At 49.7% G+C, this 13,504-nt stretch overlaps 1 protein-coding gene across 2 annotated transcripts in view; it reads left to right on the top strand.

The window, feature by feature from the left end:
• Positions 1-11,201, top strand: part of EDC4 (enhancer of mRNA decapping 4) — a 28,877-nt gene extending 17,676 nt beyond the window's left edge. For both annotated transcript variants that reach the window (XM_077309755.1, XM_077309754.1), the window contains exons 19-29: positions 84-182; positions 923-1,075; positions 1,597-1,633; positions 1,907-2,087; positions 3,148-3,303; positions 3,910-4,025; positions 4,839-5,004; positions 5,930-6,116; positions 7,153-7,372; positions 9,329-9,492; positions 10,307-11,201. In XM_077309755.1, coding sequence (XP_077165870.1) covers positions 84-182; positions 923-1,075; positions 1,597-1,633; positions 1,907-2,087; positions 3,148-3,303; positions 3,910-4,025; positions 4,839-5,004; positions 5,930-6,116; positions 7,153-7,372; positions 9,329-9,492; positions 10,307-10,499 — 1,672 coding nt within the window. In that variant the 3' untranslated portion in view covers positions 10,500-11,201. The remainder of the gene's footprint in view (positions 1-83; positions 183-922; positions 1,076-1,596; positions 1,634-1,906; positions 2,088-3,147; positions 3,304-3,909; positions 4,026-4,838; positions 5,005-5,929; positions 6,117-7,152; positions 7,373-9,328; positions 9,493-10,306) is intronic.
• Positions 11,202-13,504: the final 2,303 nt, after the last annotated feature.

Below are 13,504 nucleotides of genomic sequence, written 5' to 3'. Positions count from 1 at the left end.
TAGCTCCTAATTGGCCATAAAAGTTAAGCGCAGGAAAATCAAACCTGATGGACTTTCCCCTCCTCCTCTTTTTTCTTCATCAGCCCCAGGAACGAAGTGGAGGAGAAACACAAGAGCTCGTATCACCGGCACAGCTACCACCTGCTTCAGCACGACAGTCAGGACGCCAGTGCTGAGCAGAGGTATGGACTGTCTCAGAACTCCTTGTCTCCGTGATAGCGATTCGCTGGGCTTTTCCGCTCATTTTGGCTGCCGCAGCCCAAGTAACCTCTGGCAGAGTGGAGAGACCTGCTGCTCTGAAATGCATCCGTCTATTTACGTCCCATATTTTTCACTGCAATCATAAGGGCTAGAAACATGCTTTTTACTTTTAAGCCGAGGTTCCACTTGTTGGCCTTCCACCCTTTGCACTGGAGGCCACAAGCATGCTGTTTGGAGAGCCAGTGTGGCATCTCAATTAAGAGTGTTTGGCTAGTGTCTAGGACAGGGGTAGTCAAACTGCGGCCCTCCAGATGTCCATGGACTACAATTCCCAGGAGCCCCTGCCAGCGAATGCTGGCAGGGGCTCCTGGGAATTGTAGTCCATGGACATCTGGAGGGCCGCAGTTTGACTACCCCTGGTCTAGGAGATCCGAGTTCGAATCCCCACTTGTGCCACGGAAGCATGCAGGGTGACTTTGAACACCCATTCTAGGGACTCCATAGCACAAGTGCAGGAAACACAAAATGCCAATTCTGCAGAACAGCCCGAGTTACCAGAGAAGGCCAGACACGAGCATGAGCAGTTGAACTTCCCTTTCCTTTGGGCAGTTACTGCCCTGGTCTCTTGCTAATTGGGGGACGGGGGGGAGGAGAGGTTCTGTTTTGGAGGCTTTTTCACAGAGTGTCTGGCAACCTTCTATCCCGACTCTTCATTCTGCAGCGATCACGATGACGAAGTGGCGAGCTTGGCTTCCGCGTCGGTCGGGTTCGGAGCCAAAGCGGCTGCCCAGAGGCACCCTGTGAAGGACTGGAAAGCCAAAGGGTCTCCACGAGCTTCTCCAAAGCTAAAGCGGAAAGCAAAGAAAGAGGACAGGTCAGCAGCCGAGTTGGGAAGCAGGCGTTTCTGTCGATAGCAAAGCCGTTCTGTGTTCTCTGCATTTTTGAGCAGTTTCTTAGTTTTACAATCAGTCCTCCCTGTTCCACGGAAACTACCTTCTCAGTCTCCTTGCCATCCCTCCTTCACAGCTCAACCAGCAGATAAAGTAGGACTAGAACTGCAGCCTTTCTTCGGGGAGATTAATATCCTCTGGACAGGTTTAAAAGCTTCTCCGATATAATATTGAATGTATGTAGGGAATGCTTGCACAGGGGATACCTTTACCTTAGGGAATGCCAAGCATAAAAGCACAAGTACCCTGGACTTAGAGGTGGCAGGGGTCTCCTTAGAAAAGGCATTCACCCAGGAAGGAATGCTCCTTCAGAGATGGAAACCTGAAATGGTTTTCATCAGCAGGTTGATGAATACAGGGTGGAATTCAAAACAATCCTAACCATTACGTTTTCTAACTACGTGCTCTTCTTGTGATTATGATATTATGCTCTCTTTCATTCCAGGGATATGAACCAGTCCCCAAGGTCCTTCGATCAGCAGGTTAGTGCCAGAATACTCTGTCCCTTTCTAGTCTGCCCAGTTAAGCCCCTTTCCTACCCTTGTTTCTCATGGGGGTCAATGGCCTCCGACACAGGAGTAATTTCCTGTACAAGCCCAACAGAAAGGAGCTTTGCCATTGCTCTCTCAGCCCCACCTACCTCACAGGGTGTCTGTCGTGGGGAGACGAAGGGAAGGCAATTTTAAGCTGCTTTGAGGCTCCTTTGGGTAGTGAAAAGCAGGATATACAAACCAACTCTTCTTCTTCTTCAATAGGTACCTCCTGAGTACCAGGATGAGTTGATGTGCCTGCTGAGGAGCCAGCAGAGGGAGATTGCCGACCTGAGGCAGAACCAGATGGAGCTGATGCAGAGGCTCACCGACCACCTGGATGCTGTGCAGAGCTCCCTCATGGGCCACATAGAGCGAGTGATCGACTCTCAGCAACAGCAGGAGCGTATCCTTTATCAAAAAAGAGATAAAAGTACTTCCTGGGCCCTGTGTTTGCCATGGCTGTTGCTCTCTCTGGCAAGGCCTCGCCAGAGCCTCTGCTGACCTAAAGCAGAAGCCCCAAAGGGAGACCTGTATCTGCCAGCCAATCAGGCAAGCCATAAAGGTGTAAAGGGTGGAGACCTGTAGCACCAAGAGAATTTAATCCTGGAATGTTTTGATTCATTTCATATTTGGTCCTTTAACAGGTTAATCCTTAAGGGTCATTTCAGCGTGGTTCAAATCAAATTGGGATCGTTTGCAGTTTGTGTGCTTCGCCACTTTTCAGTTTATATTAAAGGCCTTGTGGGAAAGAGCTGCTCTTCACAAAAAACAGGTGTTTCTTTGAAATAGCTGGGAGCCATTTAAACTCTGCTCCCCACCAAAGGTTTTTGGGAGCAGAAATAAGGGTTTAAATGACTGTCAGCCACTTAAATAGCCGCTCACCTATTTGGAAGCCCTTCCTTTTTTTTTTTTTTTTTTTTTGCTCCCCATGAAATCCTCAGAGAGGAGAAAGCGGGGATTTACAATGAAAATGGTTCACAAACTAATGCAAACTGGATCAATTCAACCTCAAAATGAACACCAAAACACTGTTTTTTGCCCATCCGTGATGATGAAGCCAGAATCAAGGCAGTAAAACTCCATAAAAGACCACCTCAAAAATAAATTAAACAATATTGAGCTCACCGTTATCTTTAAAAAAGAGCAAAAGGCTAATCTTGTCAGTCTATTTTTCACCCAGCTGTGCAGCACATGTGTTTGTTTTTCACCTTACATCAGCCCCCGGACAGGTTAGGAAGCACATAGAGGAGTCAGAACGCACTCTATAAAATTTTCATTCAGTTTTTAAAAAATGGTTAAGTCACCTGCTGCGAATGAAGACCCCCAGCTGGCCATTTTACTTGAACACAGGAAGCTGCCTTTCCCAGGGTCTTAGGCGGAAGCCTTCTGTGTCATCTGTGACCTGATCCATACAGATGCTGTGCCCCTGCACCACAGCTCCTCCTTAACCCTACGTGCTTCAGAGCGGAGGCTGGACCAGGTCCTCGCTGAGGGACAGCAGCGCAGCGGGCAGCTTCAGGAGCACCTCTCCCAGCAGCTTTCCCAGTCCCTCTCCACGGCTGCCTGCAATCGCCTGGAGAGGACCATCCGCGAGGAGATGAAGAAGACCGTGCCCCCCTGTAAGTCCTCCACTGCTTGTGACCAGCCAACAATGGTCTTGAAAGTAGACGGGGAATCCCATGATGCCCAGATCCCCTCTTCTGGGGGAGACTGGTGAGATACGTCAGGTTTTGTAGAGACCCAGCCCTGACCTGAAATGGCCAGGCAAGCCCAGATCCCATCAGAAACCAAGTAGGACCGATCCCTGGTGGCAGACTTTGGGTGCAGTTCCTCCAGAAAACACCTGGGGTCATGCTGTGGAGGCAGGCCGTGGCAAGCCACCCCCAGACATCCCTTGCCTGGCTGCCGGACAATCCTCAGATCTCCTGTCTACACGATACATGCCATAAATAAAAATGCAAAGCCCCAGTTTTCTCCTGACTTGCAGAGAGACTTGTAGAGAGCCCCGTCCTTTCCTGCTTCTCTTGATGATGTGGGAAGGCCACAGTTGGCCTCGAGTTCCTACTTTCCTGTCATCTTTTCCTGTATGCAGGGGTGGCCAAACTGTGGCTGGCAGGGACGCTTGGAAATTGTAGTCCATGGACATCTGGAGAGCCCCCCCCCTGCTGTTTTGGAAGGAAGGAAAAGAGGAGGGGCATCACTTTGTGTATTCTTGTTCTAACCAGGTGTTTCTAAGACCCTGGACCCCATCACTGGGCAGCTGAGCAACACCATTGCAGCCAAGCTAACAGCCATTGAAGGAACCCTGAAGGAGAACGTTGTCAAGCTGGTGAAGTCCAAGGTAAGAGCCGGCCGGCATAAATCTGGGAACAGGTGCCTCCATTCTGCTAGCTTGGTCTGGAGGAACCCAGTTTGGTTAGCGGTGGTACAGCCAAGGAACTTTGGACTAAAATCAGGTCTCCATTCAGAGGCTGCAGATCCCTGCTGCGTGAAAGCTGCCCCTGCCGGTGAGTTCCCTTCCTGGGGGCCTGCAGCCTTTCCAGGTCCTGGGGGGAAGGAATAGGCCATCTGCAGAGTTCTCCCACCCCACCCCAATCTACCACCCGTTTTCCTGAATGCAACAGGCTTTGTCCCTAGTATGATAGATATTCATGTTAAAATTTTAATTAGCCATTGAGAATGACACAATTCCTAAATAAATCTCATGCAAATGTTAAATTAATTCAGACCAAAAAAAGCTGTTAGAAATTACGTCTCATACAGGAAATACAAAGCTTATATCAGCAGCGTATATCTAAGAACTACATCCTAATTATAAGAACAGATATATCCGATCCAATACCAGTATAAAAACTAGTTCGTCATTATGAGAACTACATCATCATCACTAGGTATAACCTGGGTTCAAAAGTGATTCCCGTTTGCAAATCCCTCTGTTGCAATACTTTTATATTGGACGCGGAACCATATCACCCAGTAAATAGGTCAGCAGTAAATCCTCCGGATGATTCAGGAAACTTTCTAGGTGATGTTCAGCTGTAATGCTACCGGGCTGCAAGGTCCTGGCCTACCAAGTCCTGCCACGTCTTGTGGCTTTGTTTTTCCAACTGACCGTGTGGCTCTGCTTCTGCTCTGTCCCGCGTCCTCCTTCCAGAACCTGACAGATGCCATTGCACGAGCAGCCGCCGACGCCCTGCAGGGCCCGATGCAGTCGGCATACCGGGAGGCGTTCCAGAGCGTGGTGCTGCCGGCTTTCGAGAAGAGCTGCCAGTCCATGTTCCAGCAGATCAACGACACCTTCAAGCAAGGCACGCAAGAATGTGAGTCCCTCGTTCCTCTTCTCCTTTCCAGTTTTTGTTCCTCCTCCCCATGGGAATATTGGCTGGTTCTTTTATTTTGACCTTCCGCAAAGAAGATAACCACATTACGTTTTTTGGCTTATTCTGGCCTCTTGAGGCTCAACTGGTCCCCAGCCTGGTGCCTCACACTGTGTCAGATTTCTCAAGGTGCCTGCAGGCTCAAAAAGGTTAGGGACCCCTGAGCTGGAGCACCCATTGATCGTCAACACATGAACCAAGTTTCTTCTTCTTTTCTTAAATTATTTTTTTTATTTTCCAAAATAGATCCGTATAATGAACATTAGTAAAGCTGTTATTTAGACTCTAAACATATTATAATAGTAATATCCACTCCTTTCCCCTTATATTTAACTTTCTTAAATAGTTCAAATAAGGACCCCATTGTTCTTGAAAAGCTTCTTCGGGTTTTCCATTAATGGTTAATGCCAATTTAGCCATCTTGGCGAGATCCGCCAATAGGCTCAGCCAATCTTCTATTGACGGTAGCTCCTGCGTTTTCCATTTTCTAGCCAGAATTAGTCTTGCTGCCCTCATTGCATAGAAGAACAGACTTCTTGTTTGTGTTGGGAGGCACTGCGGTGGTAGGCTTAATAACAGATATTCAGGCTTCAAAGGAAAACTCAGATCCCACATTTTCTGTATTATGGCCTGAATGAACCAAGTTTCTTGATCTATGTAGGGGAGGGAGTGTTATTTTCTTTCTGTCTCACCTTGCTGCAAAATCAGGAACGCTGCACCATTTTGTGGGAAGGAGCAGGAAGAGGCATTGAGTTCCGGTGTGGGGCGTGGCCAACAGGGATGCCAAATCCAGGGGCCGAGGGAGGGAGGCTTACGAGAGTGAGCTCAGCTCTGAGTGACCTGGACCCTCCTCCTCTTCCTCTTGCAGACATCCAGCAGCTGGAGACGCACATGAAGAACAAGAAGGCCCGCGAGCAGGACGCCCGGGACTCCCTGGTGGGCCAGCTGCGGCAGCTGGTCAACTCCTTCCAGAGCACGACCGACCAGCTGGCGTCCACCATCGCGTCCAGCGTGCACTCGGAGATGCAGCATCAGCTTCACATCCTGGTGGGCAAGTGAGTTTATGGAGAGGGCCGGGGATCTGCCCCAGGGAAGTGAAGAGAATTCTGGGCCATTCACGTGAGGACGTGCCAGGCAGGTCAAAAGCTGCAATGGAGCCGGTGGCTTTTGTCCTGAGCTGTAGCCAGAATCCTCAAGCAAATGGATTTGACTTCAAGATCTGTGTATGCAGGCGAACAGCACGGTGCACACGCATGCCCTCTGGTAATGGTTGCTTTGCCCAAAAAAATTAGCGCTCTTAATGTAGCGCTCAGATTGGTCCCATGGAGCGGGACCTAAACGTTCATGGAGGGGTGAGTAAACAAGAAGAAAGTGTGGTCCAGTTTCTGTAACTTTGGGGTAGGGGATGGAGGGCTTCACTGGGAACCTGGGCTTTGAGAAGGGCATGCTGGACACTTACTTCTGAACTTGGGAAGCGCCCCCCCCCCCTTGTGAGAAGCAGGCCTCTCCCATTTTAAGCACTGCATTGAATAAGACAGAAATATTGCGAGACCCCAAAACAATAGTTGCAATGATACTTTTTTTTTTTAAGAGTCCTTTTTTTAAAGAGTTGGGTGACCCAGGCCTGGTCATACGATCCATTCAGTTGTAGTGAAGGAGTGAGGAAAAACTCTAAAGCCATAAAGTAATCTGTGCCCTGTAGCTCAGGGGTAGTCAACCTGTGGCCCTCCAGATGTCCATGGACTACAATTCCCATGAGCCTCTGCCAGCAAATGCTCATGGGAATTGTAGTCCATGGACATCTGGAGGACCACAGGTTGACTACCCCTGCTGTAGATGACCAGAAATTTAGGCAACAAAATAGGGGAAGGAAAGACTGCCCCCCTCCCGATTTCGTATATGCCCTCCCTGAGCAAGTAGGCAGTCTATGTTTAGCTCCTTGCCCCTCTTCAATAATAATAAAATTATAATAATCTTTATTGTTTCCCACGTATCCTAATAGCTCGGGGAGGGTTAAGAATTGGAACTAGAATGACTCCTATCTCCCCTGCCCACACGCCCCGTTTCCCCGCCATCCCGCTTTCTCCGCAGCATGCAGGACTCCATCCTGGCCCAGGTGCAGCGAGTGATCAAGGGGGAGGTGAGCACGGCCATGAAGGAGCAGCAGGCAGCCGTCACCTCCAGCATCATGCACGCAATGCGCTCGGCCGCCGGCACCCCCATCCCGGCTGCTCACCTCGACTTCCAGTCCCAGCAGGCTCACGTGCTGCAGCTCTTGCAACAGGGGCACCTGAATCAAGCCTTCCAGCAGGTAGGCAGCCTCCCAGCCGTGGCCACCGGGCTCCTGTCTCTCCCTCGGCCGCAGAGGAGCACTCGAGCACATCCGTAGGGGCCAGCTGAAGAGCTCTGTTAAGAGCCTGTCGGTTTATGCCGGCGAGCGACGTTCAGTGCTGAACTGTTTTCAAGCTTGTACCTGACAATGGGATCTTTAACTCAACCCAGGGGGGTTAGGGAACTTCTTGTAAGGAAAGACCAAAGAGTCTGGGACTCAGTTTAGAAAAACGAAGGAGAGCTGTTTTTTTGTACCCCGCTTTTTACTACCCAAAGGAGACTCAAAGCAGCTTACAGTCGCCTTCCCTTTCCTCTCCCCACAACAGACACCCTGGTGAGGGAGGTGAGGCTGAGAGAGCCCTGATATGACTGAAGAAGAAGAAGAAGAGTTGGTTCTTCTATGCTGCTTTTCTCTACCTGAAGGAGTTTCAAAGCGGCTTACAATTGCCTTGGTGTCCTAGAAATAGCATTGCTGTTTAAGCTGCTACACACTGGCCTCTTGTTTGAGGGGGGGGGTCCTCTCTCTGTGAGGCACCTGGTAGCCTGCTGCTTGACCAGCAGAGGGAGCACCAGTCTGTCATGGCTGACCCTTGTTCTCTGTTCAGTGTTGTGATTTTTAACCAGGACCGCAGAGCCCGTGCCTCATGCTTCTGCTGCTCCACAGATCACTGAAAACAGAGGGTCTCTGGGCAGCTCTTCAGCTACCTTTTCCTTAAGTGTCGGAGATCTATTGTACAGCAACAAGCTTAGTTCTTAGAGAGCAGGGACATCTCGTCTAGGTCTCTGTCTTGTAACCCTAGGCTCCAGGGACACACGATGAAATTAAGTGGCAGTAAAATTAATTTGCTGTAGCAGCCTCGATAGCTTAGCCTCTCCTGATTCTGTCCAAGCATGGAAGCTAAGCAAGCGCAGTGCTTGGGCAGGAGACCACAAGGAAGTCTAGGGCAGCTGGGCAGAGGAAAGCAATGGGAAAACCACCTTTGCTCTTCTCTTCCCACGTGGTGTGGTAGTTAAGAGTGGTGGCCTGTAATCTGGAGAACTGGGTTTGGTTTCCCATTCCTCCTCCACATGCAGCCAGCTGGGTGACCTTGAACCAATCATGGTTCTCTCAAGCTCTCTCCTATTTCCCAGGGGGCCTGTTTTGGGGAGAGGGAGGGAAGGCGATTGTAAGCCGCTTTGAGACTCCTTTGGGTATTAATAAACAGCTCTTTGTCTTCTTCCCTTGAAAGCCCCATATGGTGGCACTAGATGGGGTCACCATGAGTTGGTCGTGACCCAGAGGCACATTTTACCTTTCCTTTAAATTCAGAACGTGCCAAGGGGGAGCGTTGCTTAACATGGTGAGTCCAGAATTTGCTGCCACGCGACCTGGTGACAGTCACTGGCTTAGCTGAGTTGGGAAAAGGGATTAGACCAACTCCTGGAAGAGAGCAAGTGAGAGCTGAGTCAACCCTCCAGCTTTCGAGGCAGTGTATCTTTGCATACCTGTCTCTGGGTGGCACCTTACCTGTGGGCTGTGCCTTAAGCGGGGGAGAATAGTACAGAGGCAAGAGAGATTTGGGTCTGATTCAGGAGTGGTTCTGAGATGAGGAGATGCTAGTGGGTGAGTATGGTTCTCTCGAGCGGAGGCTGATCATAGTGAAGAGGGTAGTCTTCTCTTTTGTTGCCCAGCCTTGGGGGTCTTGGGCCTGTCGATGCTGCTTCGCCAGCCCTCCATAACTTTGCTCTTCTTTGTGTCCCCCGACAAGCCACACAGCATCTGCCCACCTGAGGCTCTGGCATCAGGAATGCCAGGCAGGCCCGGACACAGAGGCTGCATTCCCTTAGGTCGGCTTCCTCAGCAACACAGCCATTGCTCTCTGCCTGAGCCCTTGCTCCACTGGCAAGAGTTGGCAAGGCAGAGCAGGCTGCTGGATTTCCTCCTCCTCTCTCGCAGGCCCTCACCGCGGCCGATCTGAACCTGGTCCTCTACGTCTGCGAGACCGTCGACCCTCAGCAAGTGTTCGGGCAGCACCCCTGCCCGCTCTCACAGCCCGTGCTCCTCTCTCTCATCCAGCAGCTCTCCTCGGACCTGGGAGCCCGGACGGAACTCAAGCTGAAGTGAGTTGGATCTGCCAGAGGCCACTCTCCCCCCCCCCCCCCCCGGCAGATATGCCACCTGTCTTCCATGCTAAGAAACTAAGAAGTTAAAATTGTGCATCAGGGAAACAGGATCCCACAGACTATATAAATTATGTAGGTTTTTGGAGGAAGGGCATAGAGACCCCAAGCAGCTTAGCCTTGCCCACTGGAGATCCAATTCCTCTGGCTCCAGGCATTGGTTACCCTGTATATTTAGGAAGCAATGTGTATTTGCGGTCATAAGGGTCAGAACCTTAATAAGATCACAGGGAGAGGCCCTTCTGACTGTCCCATCAACCAGAGAAGCTCATCTGGCAGTACATGAGAGAGAGAGCTTTTTTGGTGGCAGCCCCATGATTCTGGAGCAGCCTCCCCAGGGAGGGGCACCTAACCACCTCACTTTGGATCCTTTAGCAGGCAGTTGAACATGGATTTACGTAGGGCATTTGACTAACTTAGTTCTGTTTTTTCTATTCATCAGCAGTCTTAAATTATTAAAATTGCGGTCTTTTATGTATTTTTAGGGTGGTTTTGCCTTGACTTCTGTAAGGCAGAAAGGTGCCTAATAAATGTTTTAAATAAATGAACAGATCTTGTTGGGGTCCTAGTTCCCTGGGAGAAAAGTGAGTTTATGCATGTTTTAAGCCATTCCAGTACTGAGTGGATTTTAAATTATGAGAAACCTGAGAGGTAAGGTAGACAGAAGCCAGCGAGAGCCTATTCTGCAGTGCTGAAAGCCGGAGATAAATCAAAAACCATCTTTCCCCTTTTGCACTTTTCTTCCCCCTGGCAGTTACCTGGAGGAGGCGGTGATGCACTTAGACCATAGTGACCCCATCACCCGCGACCACATGGGCTCGGTGATGAACCAGGTGCGGCAGAAGCTCTTCCAGTTCCTGCAGGCAGAACCTCACAACACCTTGAGCAAGCCAGCCCGGCGCCTGATGATCATGCTCCAAGGCCTGGTCCCACCCAGCATGTCCTAACAGGGCCAGTCCATCTCTTGCACAAGGGTGCCCATCGTTGCTAACCAAACTTGGCTTTGTCTTTCCCCCTTTCTGTTCTCCACCTCCTTTCTTTTTCAAGAGCTTTTGCCAGGGAAACTCATCCACACAGCCAACGTGTGTCTAGAGAAGGTGTCAAAGCTCAGCTGCGTATAATGCAGGATTACACTTATTTTCTGTGCAGGCAGAACTCGCCAGCCTCCCCCCCCCCCGAGCAATTTGCCTCTCTTTATACTTGTACAAGCTGATGCGCAAAGGCACTGATGTGGCCGTCCCTCCCGTGAACATCTCTGGGCCCTTGTCCCAGGGAGAGAGAAGTATCTTTGTGCTCAGCTAAGGGGGAAACGGCAAGAGGTCCTGGCTGAAGGGGGTGGGCAGCTGTTTGGGGACATGGCAGCCACAGAGAGGGGGTTGCCCCTCCCAGCCAGCTATGCCACTTGCAGGTCGGAGGGTAGGAAAAAGTACATGTAAGCCCACCCATGTTGCCGAGGGAGCACCGGTTCTTTGTATTCAATGGAGCATGTTCACTCATCAGAAAGTTTTCTGTTCGTTTTTTGTTTTTTGTTTTTTTGCTTTTACGCCACTTACCCCCCCACCACCCTTTTTATCTAGAATCTTAAAACATCTTTCGTTTTTGAATAATGTTTAAAAAGAATATCAATAAATGACTTTTTTGGAGGAAAAGTGAGGTGCTGCTTTCATTTCTCTATGGCAGGCTTCCTCGTCTAGGGACTCGTGAAACCTTGGGGCTTCTTGATGGCCCTAGAAGGGTTTTCTGGCTGGGATGGGAATGAATTTTTTAATATATTTTTAAATGACCCGTGATGGGCCTGGAAAGGAGGGGCACCTGGTGGATGGGGACACAGCTGTGTTACTGTCTTGAGCCAGCTGCTGCTGACTGACTCTTCCGAGGATAGTAGAGCAGTGGAGAAGCACCGTGGGCAGCACCTCAACCGGGGGAGTTGGAAGAGCTGGCAGTTTAGCCAAAGATGCTGCACGAAAAAAGTGGACGATTCCAAAATTGTAACAAAGGAGAGACATAAAAAGTCTCTTATCTCATTTATTTAGACTTTGACTCTGCCAAAACGGTCTCTAGATTCATTTGTTTTCCGTTTTCAGTCTGGCTTTCGTCAGTGGCAATGAGTCCGTCCTTGTTAATGTTTGAATATAATGAGGCAAATGCTCTTGTATAATGCTCTTGATCTCCAAAGATGGCAAAAGAGAATGTAGGAGAGCCCAAAAGTGGGTCTGCCTCACTCCATGTGGGGCAGTCTAGGGATCAGCATCACTTCCACCACACTGTCAGCTTTGCTCTAGGCCAGCTGTGGGCTGTCAGGCTGATAGCTTCCCCAAAACAGCTGCGGGTTGAAGGGAGCTAGACAGTCGGAGGGTGGAGCGCACACCTCATGTGATGCCAAGGCTTGCAGATTGAAAAGAATTGCTTATGCCATTGTCTTTCCTGCCTGACACCCAAATAGCCTAGGAGGACAGAAAGGCACGCCCTCCTAGGTCTGCCCTTCTTATCCCCAAGCAGTTGAGAAGGGAGGGGCATTCCACTGTTCTCCCCATGAGAAGGCAGCTGTGCTGCCCGTCCTTCCAAAGTTTCAGCAAGGGGGGCGATGGCAGCCAGCTGTTCAGACCGAGGCCTTGTGCATATTAGAGGGTCACATCTTATTCGCATTCCCCCCATTGGGCTTTTGCTCCTGTTGCAACTCGAGATATTGAAAAGGGCTTTAAGGATTATAGCATTCAGGAGGGAAATATCCCCTTCCCAGCTGGCTCTTGTGGAGAGAGGGGAAGGCGGGGGGGATGAATGAATGAATGAACTGGGCCACTTGATCTGTTCTGGCTATGGGGAGGGGAGAATGGACCCAGTATCAGGTCCCCATTTCCCCCTTCTCATCTGCCCTGCTTAGTAGTTCAAAAGGATGTCCAGGGTTGTTTTGTAGAGGATGGCTGGCGAACCACCTCGGCCTGAGCAGTAGATTCAGGATGGGCCAAAAGTCGATGCTTTTTCATGCAGCCATTGATGATGGCCACAGGTATTGCTTCCAGAGAGACGTCTGCTGTGTTTTATTCCAGGCTGAATCCAAAGGAAATCTGGACGCTGTATGTAATTAGGTCCTCAGTCACAAAAATTCAAAATATAAGTTTGTTTCTCACAATTCTTAATCATTTAGGCAATCAAATCGGGGTCCTAGGTATTGAATTACCCGCCTTCAGCCTTTTTCCATAAGCAAACTTAGAGAGTATCATCTAGGCTTACGCAAGAGCGTAAGCCTAGATGATACTCTCTAATTTTGCTTCTGAAAAAACTCTCCAAACGGGGCAGAGCAATCATCGCACGCCACTGGCTGCCGCCTCACATCCAGCTCTGTTCTTCTCAATTTTCCTTACAAAGCCCTGCAATGTTGCCCAGTTTGGTCCACAGCCTCAGCCAAAAGAGGGCGCTCTTGAGCACCAATTCCTGTCAAGACAGGAGTGTGGTTTTGGACCACATCCCAACCTTGTAACTGAAGCACTGAAAGTATTTCATCCCACCGGAGGGATCGCATTGCTGCGAAAAGGGATTCCGTTCGATGGGCACAATACAACCGAAACAATGAAAGAAACTACCCCCGGAAGAAGATCTGCTGCTCGGTAAACTGAGTCAACAAGCCAAGAAACCATCACAGTTTATTAATGGTTGTGAATCCTTTGAGTGTTTTAAGTGTTCAGCGAGAGATTTCTTCTTGTTGGGATCCCACTATATTATTTTGTTATTCTGAAAGCCAGTGTGGTATACTAGTTTAGAGTGGCAGCTTCTAATCTGTCGAGCTGGGCTTAATTCCCTGTTCCTCCACATGCAGCCAGCTGCGTGAACTTGGGCTCACCACAGCACTGATAAAGCTGTTCTGACTGAGCATTTTACAGTTTTCCCTGTAGATTGCCACATGGGTTTTTGTTAGTTTTACTTTTGACAAGTTAGGTCAAAAGGCAGTCTAAAT

Source organism: Paroedura picta, chromosome 14, assembly GCF_049243985.1.
Source record: "Paroedura picta isolate Pp20150507F chromosome 14, Ppicta_v3.0, whole genome shotgun sequence".
Classification (NCBI taxonomy): domain Eukaryota; kingdom Metazoa; phylum Chordata; class Lepidosauria; order Squamata; family Gekkonidae; genus Paroedura; species Paroedura picta.
The sequence above is the reverse complement of the archived record's forward strand: the minus strand, read 5'-3'. Positions and strand labels throughout refer to the sequence as shown.